General features: G+C 42.4%; 1 protein-coding gene across 2 annotated transcripts in view; it reads right to left on the bottom strand.

Moving 5' to 3' along the window:
* Nucleotides 1-7,827: 7,827 nt before the first annotated feature.
* Nucleotides 7,828-15,008, bottom strand: part of LOC123243811 (mitochondrial dicarboxylate carrier-like) — a 28,271-nt gene continuing 21,090 nt past the window's right edge. The window contains exons 5-11 of one of the 2 annotated variants that reach the window (XM_044671917.1): nt 14,439-14,480; nt 13,385-13,428; nt 11,141-11,211; nt 9,763-9,855; nt 9,460-9,537; nt 9,108-9,164; nt 7,828-8,964 (exon numbers count right to left, since the gene is read on the bottom strand). In XM_044671917.1, the coding sequence (XP_044527852.1) occupies nt 8,863-8,964; nt 9,108-9,164; nt 9,460-9,537; nt 9,763-9,855; nt 11,141-11,211; nt 13,385-13,428; nt 14,439-14,480 (487 nt within the window). In that variant the 3' untranslated portion in view covers nt 7,828-8,862. Of the gene's footprint in view, nt 8,965-9,107; nt 9,165-9,459; nt 9,561-9,758; nt 9,856-11,140; nt 11,212-13,384; nt 13,429-14,438; nt 14,481-15,008 lie in introns of both variants that reach the window. The other variant, XM_044671916.1, reaches the window with a different exon arrangement.

Below are 15,008 nucleotides of genomic sequence, written 5' to 3' on the forward strand. Positions count from 1 at the left end.
TAAAAGTTTGGGAATGAGTGCAACTCTCTTTCCCACCATCGGAAGAGCGAGCACGCTGAATCCCATGTTCCTGAAGCCTTTGTCTCTGAGTCTTTGATCCTTTGTAGCGTTCTCTCTCTTTCTATTTTCTTCACTCATCCTCCCTCAGTTTCCAATTCTCCTTCTCACAAAAACAATGCAGCTCACAAGAACAGGGAACATTAAGAGTATGATTGTGAAGATGTTATAAATGATGGATTTGGCAGGCAATTCGGTCCATTATCTTTTCTCTTCAAAATGTCAATATTTCAGGGGGGTGAAGGGGAAAGTAAAAACATGAATCATGGAACCATGGAAAATTTTTCTAAAAAAAAAAAAATGCCAATATTTCAGCCTCTGGTTAAATCTGTTGTGGCTTCTCTAGTTTATTTTCTTAATATCTTTGGGAGCTATGAATGATTATGGACAATTGTAGAAAGCTATCTCATTCCATATGGCCCACCAAAGTATATGGGAAAAAATGTACTCACTAGATTCTTACTCTAGCCAGGGATTTGAAACCTTTCTTTGGTAATGTTTCCCTTTGGCAGTATCTTATGAAATCTATGGACTCCTTCTCAAGACAATGTTCTTGAATGCAAAAAATAAAAGAAACCAAATTATATTGAAATATAGGCAACGAGGTGGCATAGTGGATCGAGAGTCCCAGGCCTGAAGACCAGAGTTCAAATATGGCCTCAGACAATTCCTACCTGTGTGACCCTGGACAAGTCACTTAGCTCCAACTGCCTAGCCCTTACTGATAATTAGTTTTGATTCAAAGGCAGAAGATAAGAGTTTACCAGTGGAATTGCTCATTGGCTACAGGAGGGGGGTGGGAGCAAGGGAGGGAAAGAACATGAATCATCTAACCATGGAAAAATATTCTAAATTAATTAAATAAAAAATTTCAAATAAAAAAGGGTTTAAAAAATAAGGACATATCCCTAAGGTCGCAACACAGTAGAAATTCAACTCTCTGAAACACATGTGTAAAATAGAAAAGGAGTAAAGTCCAGGGCCATAGAGATCCCAGAATGGACTGTAGTTTTGTTCATCATTTGAGCCAATTCCAGGATAAAGCATTTGAGAGAGAAAAATAATCTTCATGTATTATCACTCAAAACCTATTTTCATAGTATTCATTTTTGCAATAATCTTTTAAAATCAAACCCCTAGATCATAGACCCATATAAACAAGTGGTCAACTATATGTTTTCTTCTTCAAAAAAATAATCTTCAAAGAGGAGGAGGCTGGCACATGTTAGAGGAAGACAGGGTGCAGGCCCAGGTAGAAGCTGAGAGCAGGTCTTCTATCTTTACCCCAAGAGGAAATCAAACTTAAATAGAGTGGACAAAGAGTCGTTACAGGAGGTGAGGAGTGGGATGTGGAAGGTCTCCCTGTTAAAGCACTCAATTCTAGTATGACATAAATATTAAAAGACCCTTTGATTTACCCAGGCTGTCCTGCATAAAAAAAGTTTCATCCCAAGAAGGGTTATGTAAATAATGGACACAAAAATACTATTTCCCTACACTAATTCTATGTTCTCTTTGGCTCCCCACCCACTGTGGTACAAGCCACTGAGGTGATAATTAAACATGTCTGAACCTGTGGATGGGGAATAAACCCTAAGAAAATTCAGGAGCTCAAAATGGCCGTGAAATTTCTGGGAATACAAGTGGGGCCCTTACCAAGAATATTCACTGCTACACTGCTCTCCAGGACAAACGGCTGTTCCTGCCACCAGTAATAAGGAAGCCAATCCACTTGCCTTCCCTGGAGCCCCCAGCCAGCCCCCTTCCAGGGAGAGATGAGGAAAAGCTGCCTGGCGAGCTGCTGCCCAAGAAGACATGGAATCCTCAGTGTGGCAGACTTTTCTGTATCCCTGAAGGTGTCTGCCTCCCAAGCCAAGCAAAAAAGCAAACTTTTGAGGGGAAAACAAAGAGGCCCCTAGGATTCTGCCGCTGGTAACTCCCCGAGGCAGGCACTGCAGCCTTTGAAGGACAACCCTGGGCATGTTCAAGGTTGACTCAGGGATGACCCATCACTCCTCCCTTCAAGCCTGAAATCCCCCTCTGAGATGGGTCATGTAGATAGCGATGCCAACAGGGATGGAGGGGAGAGGGCTGGGCCCTAATGGAGCAAATGAGTGGAATGAGTGCCTGGGGCATACAAGGGGTAGATTATTCAAAGGGCATTGCCACAAGGCCAGATCAACCACAGAAACTTGAATGCAGCAGCCATGAGGATTCGGATGGGAGTTTTATTCCTATTGGCACTTGTTGCTCAGAAGAGGTCTTCTTATAAATGCAGATGAAAGATGTTTTATCCTTTGTTTATTTGAGTTTAGGTTTGGGGAATTTTGGTTCTATAAGATTTTTCACTTACAAAACTGAATGATATGGAAATAGTATTTTACATGATAAGACATGTATAAGCCAGTGGAATTGCTCCTGGAGGGGGGGAAGAAAGAAGACAACATGAATCCTATAACTTTGGAAAATGTATGTGGAAATTCATTATTAAAATAAAGACATTTTTTAAAAAAAGAAAGAAAAGGTCTCATCAAGTTGTTCAGTTCGACTTGTTCAGGTCATTGGTGACTGGGACACCGTGCCCTGCTGACTAAGACCATGTTGCTGACTAAGACCATGTTGCTGATTTCCTGAATGCCAAACAATTCCTTAAAAACCAAGTGGATTTTAAGATGCCCAACAGTGGTAGGTGGATTGGAAACAAAAAGACCTATCTGTGGTAGATACCGACTCAGAGTACAGAACTGCAATTCCAACCACCATCATTGCCAACTTTCTCAAACATATCTCCCTCCTTTATGGATGACCAAACACAATATCCTTGGACCAAAGGACACAGTAAAGAGGGGCAAGATTGGATAAAGTCTCACCACATTCCCTGGAAATACCTACCTACTGTGAGACTTTTTTTAATTTAATTTTAAAAATCAATTTAATCAATCAATTAGTTTTTAATTTAATTTAATTTGAATTTTTTCTATGGTTCCATGATTCATGTTGACAAGCATTTCCACTGGATTATATATTGTCACTAAAAACCTATTGGAATGAACTTCTTAAAGAATAGCTTTGACGATTCATCCCCACCCTACAGAAACATCCTGGACTACTCCAAACCACTGCCAACTGTCCAAGGGTGGCATCACATCTGAGTAGATTTTTGAGCCTCTCCTCAAAGACATAATACCAATAAGAACCAATTCTCCTTTTTTCATTCCAATAAGTGCCATTTTGAGGGCAAATGACTTGGTGATGCCTACCCTGAGGGTAGAATTTCCCCACAAGTAACACCACTTAATTTTAAAATCTCATTCCCTCGAGGATAGTTTGGACAAATCTGGCCCTGGCTGGATTTGTTGGCACATCAAGGAATGGCTAGGTAGACCTAGATCATAATCGTAAATGAAACTATTGTTACAAAACCAATGATTTAAAGGATTTAGTGGGAGAAAGGGGAAATATTAGTCCAGCTGATTCTTCTTGCCAAGTCAAAGAATCTTTGATGCAGTCCCCTACAAAGGACACCAGGGACTTTCTAGTCCAAATCCTTCATTTTACAGATAAGAAAACTGAGGCCCAGTAAAACTGTAATTTGGCAGAGTCATACAAAATATCAAGTCACAGAACCAGGATATAAACCCAATCCCTCCGATTTCAAGCCCACTACTCTTTCCATGGTTTCCAAGTAAAAGTTAAACACAGAAGGTGCAGCTAAGTGGCTCAGTAGATTGAAGTTAGGCCTGGAAACAAGAGGTCCTGGGTTCAAATTCAGCCTCGGACACTTCCTAGATCCCACTACCTAATCCTTGCTGCTCTTCTGCCTTGGACCCAATGCACAGTATTGATTCTAAGTCTGAAGGTAAGGTTTAAAAAAAAAATGTTAAAGGCAGACAATACTCAAAGCAACAACCTAGGGGGTACAAAAATCACCTTTCACCTCCAAGGAAGGCTCCCAGGAGAGAAAGAGGTAATTGCAAGAGGTAACAGATTGGGTAGCAGAAATGGGAAGACAGGGTGACTGTGTCTAAGAAAGAAATCTCAGCAAGGGGTCATGGGAGCCCTTTGTAAATACAAGTTTTTATCCTCTTCACTATTCCAGTTAGACAAGAGTCCAGAGGCAGCTATGGTGAACCATAGGAATGTTCAAGATCAGGAACGTCCCTGAAAGAGAACAGCTGTTGACTAGGGTGGATGAGAAGTTTGGCCAGATTTCCCCATCTCCAAGCACCCCACCAAATGTCAGGTGTTTTACAGGGAATCAGGATAAGAATAACTCCTTCCCTTCTCATTTGCCCCTTTAGGTAAGGGGGAAAAGGGAAAGTTTAGTCATATAGCCCCAAGTGTTTTTGACAATCGGCATCCAGCATTTGGGCTATAAAATCAGTTTTTGCTCTTCTGATTTAGTGAGGCAGTCACCATTGCTGGGTTCTTTTCCTACTTTGCTAATAACATTTAGGATGAATTTACATAATCCTTTGTAAATAAAGAGATCCTATTACACAGTTAATACAAGCCATTTAAAGCCATTTTATTCACAGATTTGTATCTTTCATTCTACCAACAGTGAGTCATCCATTTATAGAGTAAATTGTAAGAGAAATTGTGAGACTTTCCAGCCAACCAGCAATTATCACTGTCTATACTACTCCAAGTCTGTTATGGGCAGTATAATGGCAAACTGGAAACCTTAACAAGAGGAAAGTTAAATTTCTGCTAAAGCTGAACCCAAGTAGTTTGATAACTTTCCAATTCTTAAATATAAAAAAGGAATAATAGAAATGCAAAGCATGGCCCAACTCCACAAGAAATTCTCAAACCAAGCTTTATGTGAAAACTTGCTAGTTCTAATTACCCATACCGAAAAGATTTCCAATTATGAGAACATAGCGAAGTCCTAAGTATGTTCACTATTAGATATCATTAAGTTCTTTCTTACCACTGATTGTTGTTGTTGCTCAGCCATTTCAGTCCAGTCATGTCTGGCTCTTTAAGGACCTCATTTGGGGTTTTCTTTTTCTTTTTTTTGTGTTTTGCCTTTTCCTTCTCCAGTTCATTTTACAGATGAGGAAATAGAGGCAAACAGAGCAAAGGTAGAGGGTTACAGCTAGTCAGTATATGAGCCTAGATTTGAACTCCGGAAGACTCATCTTCCTGACTCCAGGCCCACTATGAAAACCCTTGGCATTTGATTTCCCTTTCTTTTATCCTATCTTCGCTAAACCCCATTCCCATTTAGTCCACTTCACTTTTAGACTAGTTAAACAGACAATTCCAGTTCTGGACAATAGCTGAGAAATTCTACAAGGTGGCCCATCTGCAAAGCTCCTAAAACAGAAGCTAGCCATTGTTCTTGAGGGACATAGATTCCTCTCAGATTTTGGAAGGAAAGAGTCTTCCTGTGGTAAAAAATGTTACTGTTTTCTGTGGTCCTTAAATAAAGTTCTACCAGCCTGCTTTGAGCAAGACTATTTATTTATAAAAGATTATTTTACCATGATAGCATCTAGTCTCAAATTTATCCACTAAATCCCTGGATGACTTCAGGCAAGATATATACCCCTCTAGGCTCCAGTTTTCCAATTAGCAAAATAAGGAGGTTGGTCGCCATCGTCAATAAGCACACAAATTCATTGCTATTGGGGATATTAACTGGTTGAACCACTTGGGGAGAGCAATATGGAATAACCCAATAGAAGTTTCACAAACAGTTCATGCATTTTGAGCCAGAGAAAGGGTTTATAGCTAAAGGAGATTTGTGATAGGGAAAAAAAAGACCTTTCTGTATAAAAATATTCCTAGAAAACTAGAAACAAACCGTATGCCCAACAATTGAAGAATGGCTGAATAAATGATGTTGGATACACATAATGGAATATGATCCTCTAAGCAATGACAAATATCAAGAATTCTCCAATAATGTGGGAAGACAAAGTCATGCAGTGGAGAAAGTAAGACAAAGAGAACAAAAATCACAACTGCATAATTAAAAATGACAATAGCAACAAAATTCACGTTCAATAAACAGACAATATTGACATGACCTTGTTAAAATTAACAGTTTTATTTAACAATCAGTAATAACACTGAATATTACTACATATACAATCACTTTTTTTGTCCTACTTTGTTCAGTAGTTATTAAATCTTTTTGTTTTTGTTCATAAATTTGAATGCTCATATTGGTGGAAACTGGAACATAACTGATCAACTGGAAAAAAAAAAAAAAAAAAAGGAATCTGAAATGCCAACCAAGAAAGGAATGAGAAATTGGACTGGATGATCTCTAAGGTCCCTTTTATGAGGTATCATGGTATAATGGGAAGAAGGGTCTTGGTCAAATCCTGATCCTTAATTACTATACTGTATTATATTGTATTATACTGGCAAATCACTTCAACTGGACTTGTTTCCACATCTGGAAAATGATGCTGCAATTTACTCTCAAGACTACCTACTCCAGGGTGCTGTGAGGGAAATGTTTCATTATCATTAAATACTGTATCGATTTAAACTAAATTATTCCTGCTCTAAAATTCTACGATTTCATCAATTCAACATTTGTTTTGTTTTGGGGGTTTAAAGTCCAGTACTCATCCATAAATCAAAAGTCCCTTAGACAAAACCCTTTTCCAAAGTTTCTTCTTGGAGGAAATGGGGACAAAAACCCAGGGCCAGAAAGAGCAAGTTCGATAGTCAACCATCCCAATATGAAGACTGGGTAATGAAAAATTAAACTTAGATACAAATATTTCTCCTGGTTCTATCATCCGAGTCATTACCCAACTCAAATAAAATTATATTGGGCACTGAGTGAATTGGAATAGCCCTCTCATACCACACTGGAGAAGGGGAAGAAAGATGGATCTCTGCACCCTTCCGTCTTTCTCTTGGGCCTCATTAAGAAAACTCCTTAGCTTTGGCCTCCTTTAAACATGAGCCAGGGATTCAGGACTAAAGACATGGTGCTAAGCCCTTAGCACAGGTAGATCTATACACCATGTAGAAACCATCTAACACATGAAGAGGAAGAGGGAAGATCTAGAAAAAAGGGCTTGGCTCCATTTCCCCTGGGTGTAGGCAGTGGAGGTGAATGGTGGGCAATGGAACTCATGATAATTGGGGCCATTTATCCTATTAAATCTTCGGGGATGCAACTGGTCCAATTTTGTATGTTTAGCCCTGTCTGACTCTTCATGACACCATTTGGAGTTTTCTTGGCAAAGGTCCTGATGGTTTGCCATTTCCTTCTCCTGTTCATTTTCCAGATGAGGAAACTGAGGCAAAAAGGGTGAAGTGATCTTCCCAGGGTCACCCAGCTAGCAAATGTCTGAGACCAGATTTGAACTTGGAAAATTGGGTCTTCTTGATTCCAGGCCCAGGGCTCTATCCACTGTGCCACCTAGCTGCCCTTAGCAACATTAATAACCATCTATATCTCAATAGTACTTTACTTGAAAATAAAAAGTCAAAATATACATCTGTTTCCTTCCACCCTCAGGCATACTGAGTTTTGTCTGACGCCACAGTTGTGAAATATGGTGCCAAAAAAGCAAACAGATGGGAAGCTTGGTTGAGAAGAGGAAGCAGAAGGCATTAAGGGGAAATCCCTGAAGACAGCAACAGCTATTTGGTGCCGGAGTTTTGGCTATAATTTGATTTTTAAAGCAATCGCCGAGCAGGAATTGGTGATGGGGGCTACTGGAGGTCCGACTTGGAAGGAAGGGATGGGAAGCTGCCTTGGGGTGAATGGATGGCAAAGGGACAGGAACATGGAAGACACGATGGATTTAATGGTAGAAACAATAAGGCAGGGAGAAGTAGCACAGGCAGGATGAGATAAGGAGTAAAGACGCTTTTTCTCTTCATGGAGAACCCTACCTGTTGGATATCAATTTCCCTCTTTCGCACTCAAAAAAAAGAGGAAAAGAATGAAGTTCACAATGCTCATTTTTTCCAGTTAATATAACCCAAAACGAGAATAAGGAAAAAAGAAACGTAAATGTATGGATGACCTGGGGTACCAAGGCAAATCTGGATGCTCAATATTCCATTATGATATGCACATACCCCATGGTCTCTCTTTGACTTTGAAATGGTATGGAAAATCACCACCCAAACTCAGGATTAACTACAGTAGTTGACTTTCCTCTAAAAAGATCTGCAACTGCTCAGGGAGAGGAAACATCTCCACCCCCTCCTTGGCACGGAGGGCCGCCACTACCACCAGAATGCACTTCACATCCCCCAGGAAGATAGGCAGGGGTGGAGAAAAAGAGAATTCCTGTAAACATATATTTTTCCCACTTGTATAAAAGCAAAGGGAAGTCCAGAGGGGGATAAGGGAGGGAGGGATAGGCAGTGGGGGGGAAGAAGCCATGTTTCAAGGTTTTTTCAGCTCGACTATGAAACCTTTTGGGTCCTCCCCTTCTAAGAGGCAGAAGTTGACATCCCGAGAACATTCGGAGGGCCCAGAGGAGGGGTCAGAGGGATAGTTAAGGCAAATGAAGCTACAAAGACAAGCTCCAAGGGACCAGTAGAATCAAGGGGTTTCTGTCAGGACAGGACAAAAGACCGTTTTGATCCCTAAGATTGTGGAGACGGTGGTGGAGAGAAGATGGTGAAGACAGGGCGCCCTTGGGACAACCATGCTCATGAACCAAAGAAGGGGAAAACAAAGCAGGAATGCAGAAAGTACTGGCCCCTAAGAAGACACTTAGGTGCTGCCTCCTGGGTCTCTTTGGAAGAATCCTGGCTAGCCTGGGGAGCTCACAGCATCTGCACGGCTCCCCATGCAACAAGCCCAGCTCAAACATTCACTCTGACTCCAAAGTATTTCCGGAGTTCTTCCAAAAAGATGAAGGTGAGGACGGTGTGGGGGACCAGGCGGATGCCAGCAGGGAAAATGCCCTAAAGTGAGAGGAGACAAGACAAATCAGAGGGAGAAGTGTGTTGTGGAGGAGAGAGGGGCAGAAAGGAGAGAAGGATGCTGGACCCCACAGGGGCCCCAATACCCAAATCTGGCCCCCACCCTGCCCGACAGGCACCAGTACCTTGTAAAAGGCCAGTGGTCCAAGTTTTGCGGTCTCCTTGGCACAGTGGAGAAGACCCTGAAACAGAGAAAGGCATCAGTGCCTCCAGACAGACAATGGCTACATTGCACCCCAGTTCTCCAAATGGGCCATTACAAGGGCGGCTAATCTGGAGTCAGAAACAGGTTTCCATCCTAGCTCCAGCATTGACTTGACCAGGAGGTCTTGGGTGGGACGCTGCCTTTTCTTTGGGACTATCGAAGGAGATGGGGGGCTCGGATTAAATGGTCTTGAAGGAGGGGCTCGAGGAGAGTCGGGCAAAGCAGGACTGGCTCTCTGCCGTGGTGGAAATAAGAGACGCCAACATGTTTACCTCATATTCCCCCTTGGAGTTCATCAGACGTGTCTTCAGCACATCCAGAGGATGGCACAGAACGGTGGCACACCCGCCCTGTGGAGAAACGAGGTTAGGAGCTACAAGAGAGCCTCCTCCTCCAGGCTGCTCCAGCAATAAGGAAGGGATCCTCCCTGGAGCAGTGCCATCCACTCTCCCCACCTTCCTCCTCCCACCGCAGTGTCTCAGCCAAGGGACAGAATGGAGGGCTCACGCCACTACAGGGCAGAGGCCCAAGGACGTCAGGCTCGCATGCAAGTGCGAAGGTTCTGGGAAACTTACAGCAATGAAACTGGACAGGAAGTAGGTAATGATGTTGTCTGGGAAGAATCCTGTGCTGAGGACCAGCTGCTTAGCTTGGTCATAGCAAGATAGCTGCAAGGAGAAAGGGAGGAAGACTGTTGGCGGGTCCCCCCAGGGCTGGAAAGAGAAAGGCATGCACCCCCTCTCCAATCCGCTGCCCATTCTTCAGGCATCATACATCCAGGGTTCCATTTAAATGCCATTCAAAAAAATAAATGAATGCATTCAATGAACATTTATTAAGTTTACATGACAAGCACTGTGGGGGATACAAGGATAAGGAAGACCTTAGGAGCCTATAGTGTGGGAGAGGAAGGAATACGGAAAGCCATAAATAGCTAACACACAGGGAGAGCATGGCCTTAGACACTCTTTAGCTGTGCGGTCCTGGACAAGTCATTTAACCCCTACTGGCTAGCCCTTGCCAATCTTCTGTCTTAAAATTAAGATGGAAGATTTAATAATAATAGAGAGGAAACTAGATATAATAGCTAGAAAGCTGGCCCTCAGAGCCAGGAAAACCTGGACTCCAGTTTTTTTCTTGACACGTATTAGCTTTGTGTCCATGAGTAAGTCATTTAACCTCTCAGGATCTCCAGGCAAATCGTTTGTTGTTTTTTTTTTTCCTAAAGACTTACTAGAGAGCTAGGTAAATGGGGTTAAGTGTCTTATCCAGAGTCATACAGCTCCAAAGAGGCAAATAATCTTAAGGACTGACAAGTTGCCAAGCTTTAGCAATAAAAGGAACATGGTATACAGTAACAGCCATATTGTGGCATAATCCACTGTGAAAGATTTAGCTACTATTGACAATACAATGATCCGGGACAATTCTGAGGGACTTGGGACAAAGAATGTTTATGAAAGAACCTTTGGAGTCAGAATGCAGAGGAAAGCATACAATTTTTTACTTGTTTATTTGGTTTTAGCCCTCACCTTCCATCTTAGAATCAATACTGCATATTGTTCCCAAGGCAGAAGAGTGATAAGGGTTAGGCAATGGGGGTTAAGTGACTTACCCAGGGTCATATAGCCAGAGAGTATCTGAGGCTAGATTTGAACCCAGGTCTGACTCTCAACTCACTGAGCCACCTAGCTGCCTCCTTGAATTGGGACCATACAAATAAAAGCAGAGGCGGAACACAAGAGTTTGCAGAAGGAAAACAACCTTGTTGAAAACAAGCCTTGCCCCCATGTCAGGGACCTTGGGGCTGAGGGCCGCTTGCTGCAGCTGCATTTTACACCCTGTTTCCCTAGCCAAAGAAGAGTAAAAAAGCTAGCATCCCCCAGTTCATTCTGCTGTATACTGTCTGCTAGTGGCTCCACATAGGAGGTGTGCAGCTGAGAGGTCACCTACCTGCCCCACAGTGACGAGAGCCCCTCGAGTGGATGCCATTGAAGCTCCAGAAAACAATTTCTTTAAGCCTTCTGCAACAGAACCAGGAGAACATCGTACACAGTAACAGCAATACTGTGGAATGATCAACTGTGAGAAACTTAGCTACTCTCAACAAGACATGATTCAGAACAAATGTGAGGGACTTAGGAGGGCAGCTAGGTGGCTCAGGGGATTGAAAGCCAGGCCCAGAGAGATGGGAGGTCCTGGGTTCAAATCGAAACCAGACACTTCCTAGCTGTGTGATCCTGGGCAAGTCACTTAACCCCCACTGCCTAGCCCTTACCGCTCTTCTGCTTTGTAACCAATACATAGTATTGATTTTAAGACAGAAAGTAAGGGTTCAAAAAAAATGTGAGGGACTTAGGGCAAAAAATGCTATCTACTTCCAGAGAAAAAAAACTGTTGGAGTAGGAATGCAGATAAAATTACACGATTTTCCACTAGTTTATTTGGGCTTTTATTTTTTTTTATATGATTTTATATGATTATTCTCTTACAAAAATGAACAATATGGAAATGTGTTTTCCTTAATAATACATGTATAACCCAGATCAAATTGCTTGCCAGCTCTGGGAAGGAAAAGGAAAGGGAGAGAGAGAGAGAGACAATTTGGGTCATATAACTTTGGAAAACTCAATGTGGAAAATCGTCATTACATGTAATTGGTAAAATAAAAATATTTTTACCAATAAATAAACAAATAAACAAATAAGCCTTCTTCAATAGAACGGAAAAGGTCATGTTAATGGTTTCCCTTTAGTTCTCCTTTCTGGGGGCAAAGTTTCAATTCCCACTTAAGAACTGTTCCCTGGCCATCTCTCTCTTTCTAGCAGCCTGACCACTGACTCTGCTACCCCTTATGGGAACTGAATCCATTCATTCAGCCTAAATTCTTAGAGCTTCCTTTTGGCCCACTGTACTGGAAGCGTCCTGGTGTACATTTCCCCATCATCAGTTTGTCTGCCTACCATGCACAGAAGTTATTTTGCTAGGTAAACTGAATATGAATGAAAAGGAGAGTGTCCTTCCAGGACCTCACAATCTTATAATGAAGAGGCAGCTAAGGAGCACAATAGATAGAGTACTGGACTCAGAGTTAGGAAGACCCAAGTTCAAATCTGGTCTCAGATATTTAGTAGCTGTGTGACCCTGGGCAAAAGTCACCTAACTGTTCTCTGACTCAGTTTCCTCATCAATAAAATGGTGATAATAATAGCACTGATCTCAAGAGTTGTGGTAAGGGTTAAATGAGATAACATCTGTAACATGCTTTGCAAATGTTAAAGCAAAATATGAATGCTAGCTATTTATTATTCATTATTATTATTAATCCAATGGAGATGGGGAATGATACAATATGGACACAAGTAAGCATGATTAAAGATATAGCATGATAGAAATAAAGGATTGATCTAGACAAGGAGGTTTAAGAATTAATTTTGGGGAGACTGACTTCATCTGGAGAAGATTCCATGGAAAGAAGGAAGGGAAAGAGGGAAGGAAGAAAGGGAGGGAAGATAGGAAAGGAAGGGTAAGAAAAAGAGAAGGAAGGAGGGAGAGAGAAGATGGAGGAAGGAAGAAAGGAGACGGGAAGGAGAGGTGAGAGGGAAAGGGGAAGGGAGGGGAGGGGATGGTAGGAGAAGAGAGGGGAAGAGATGGAAGGGGAATGGAAGGGGAAGGGAGGGAAAGGGAAGGGAGAATTTCAGCAGGTATTGATGTGGGAAAAGAGTATTCTAGGCATGACAGAAGGCCAGTGTGAATTTTTAAGTACAAGGGAATACAGGACAAGAATAGGGGGAACTGCCAAGATTCCTGTTTGGTTAGCACAGGAAGCTGGAAAACCCTATGAAATAATGGCTCTGGAGTCAAAGTACCTGACATTTATAACTTAGGAGACCTTGGACAAATCATTTAACACACCGAAACAGTCTCAGGTTGCGTTTATAAAAAACAAACAAACAAAAAGAAATGAAAGTTGAGTAAGATGGACTCTTTAGATCCATGTTCCTATGAATCTTGTGGAAAAGGCAGACTGGAGCCCCACTGTGGCAGAACTTGAAAGCCAAGCTAGAAGTTATTCTATGGAATTCATACTAAGACAATAAATCTGCCAGTTCCCCTCAGCTCTGGCAGAGGGACGAAGACTGTTAGCTGCCAACAAGCGGCTTGGAACCATATCACCCTTCCTGTAACTGATCTTACCTTCCCGGGCAACACGAATCAGGCCATCTAAAGCATGGGAGTAGCTGTGGGATACAATAAAAGCCCAAGTTAAGCTTCCACTTAAAAAGAATTCCCAAACATCCCCACCCCACCCCCAACAGCATTCCTTCCGGACATCTGCTGTTCTCTCCTCGCCACAACCTTTACAATGCCTGCCCCGCATTCCCTGGCTTCTGGACCTCCTACCCCAGCTCAGCTAAGAGTCTTCGTGACTCCCATGTTCAACCTTCACTCTCCTTCCTTCTGTTCCAATCTATCCTCCTTTCCCCAAGCCAAGCAACCAAGTGGTGCAGTAGACAGAGTGCCAGGTCTGTAGTTAGTAATCTCCTCTTCCCATGAGTTCAAATCTGGCTTCAGACACTTACTACTAGCTGTGTGACCCTGGGCAAGGCACTTTGCCCTGTTTGCCTCAGTTTCCTCATCTGGAAAATGAGTTGGAGAAGGAAATGGCAAACCATCCCAGGACCTTTGCCAAGAAAACCCCAAATGGGATCACAAAGAGTCGGACAGGACTGAACCACAAAAACAGCCGAAGCCCAACACCTCGAATCCTCGATTACTAAGAATGGGAAGAACTCCAGAGGACAATCTCCTCCATGCCATTCCCCACAAAGGGCACCCAACCTCCAGGGATAGGACGAGGAGCTCAGGAGGGGCTCACTTCCCATCAAGGTAATTTGTTCCCCTTTGGGACAGCTCTACATGTTACAGAGTTTGTTGCTGTTTTTTAAAAACAAAGATGAAATCTATTTCTCTGTAACTTTCAGTCCCAGTGCTGCCTTGCTTAGACTAAACTAAACAAAGAACCTATCATTTCCCACGACAATCCTTGACTTATCTGAACACATCAATCAAATCAAATACATTTCTTATTTTCTTGAAGTAGAATGCCTCAGATGTTCTTTGCCCATAGTACAGAGGCAGCTAAGTATCTCCTCAATCCAAACATAGTCACCTCCTAAATTCCTTCTCATTAGACAGAGGGAGAGGCTATGAAACCCATACCCTCCTCACTCCCCCCACTACTACTCACTTTCGCCTTTGGTTCAGAGGTAATTTCATGTCATTCTGCATCCTGCAACCCAAAACCATAGACAGCAATCAAGACAGGCAAGATCAGAGAGAGAGAGAAACAGATAGGGATGAAATGAGAATTTCCCTGTTTCCAAGAGCAAGGCCCTGAGCTCCATCCCAGGTAACAAGAAGTTAAGAATTTTCAGATAACATCTCTTATCAGTGAAAGGATCAATGGCAAAGAATGCAGTCCACCTCCAGACAAAAACCTGTTGGAAATGGAATGCAGATCAAAACATACTCTCTTTCACATTAGTTTATTTGTGGTTTTATTTTAGTTTTATATGTTCTCTTACAACCATGACAAACATGGATTTTTTTTTTTAAACCCTTGTACTTCGGTGTATTGTCTCATAGGTGGAAGATTGGTAAGGGTGGGCAATGGGGGTCAAGTGACTTGCCCAGGGTCACACAGCTGGGAAGTGGCTGAGGCCGGGTTTGAACCTAGGACCTCCTGTCTCTAGGCCTGACTCTCATTCCACTGAGCTACCCAGCTGCCCCCAAAACATGGATTTTTAAAAAAATGATT

The sequence above is a fragment of the Gracilinanus agilis genome, chromosome 4, assembly GCF_016433145.1.
Source record: "Gracilinanus agilis isolate LMUSP501 chromosome 4, AgileGrace, whole genome shotgun sequence".
NCBI lineage: Eukaryota > Metazoa > Chordata > Mammalia > Didelphimorphia > Didelphidae > Gracilinanus > Gracilinanus agilis.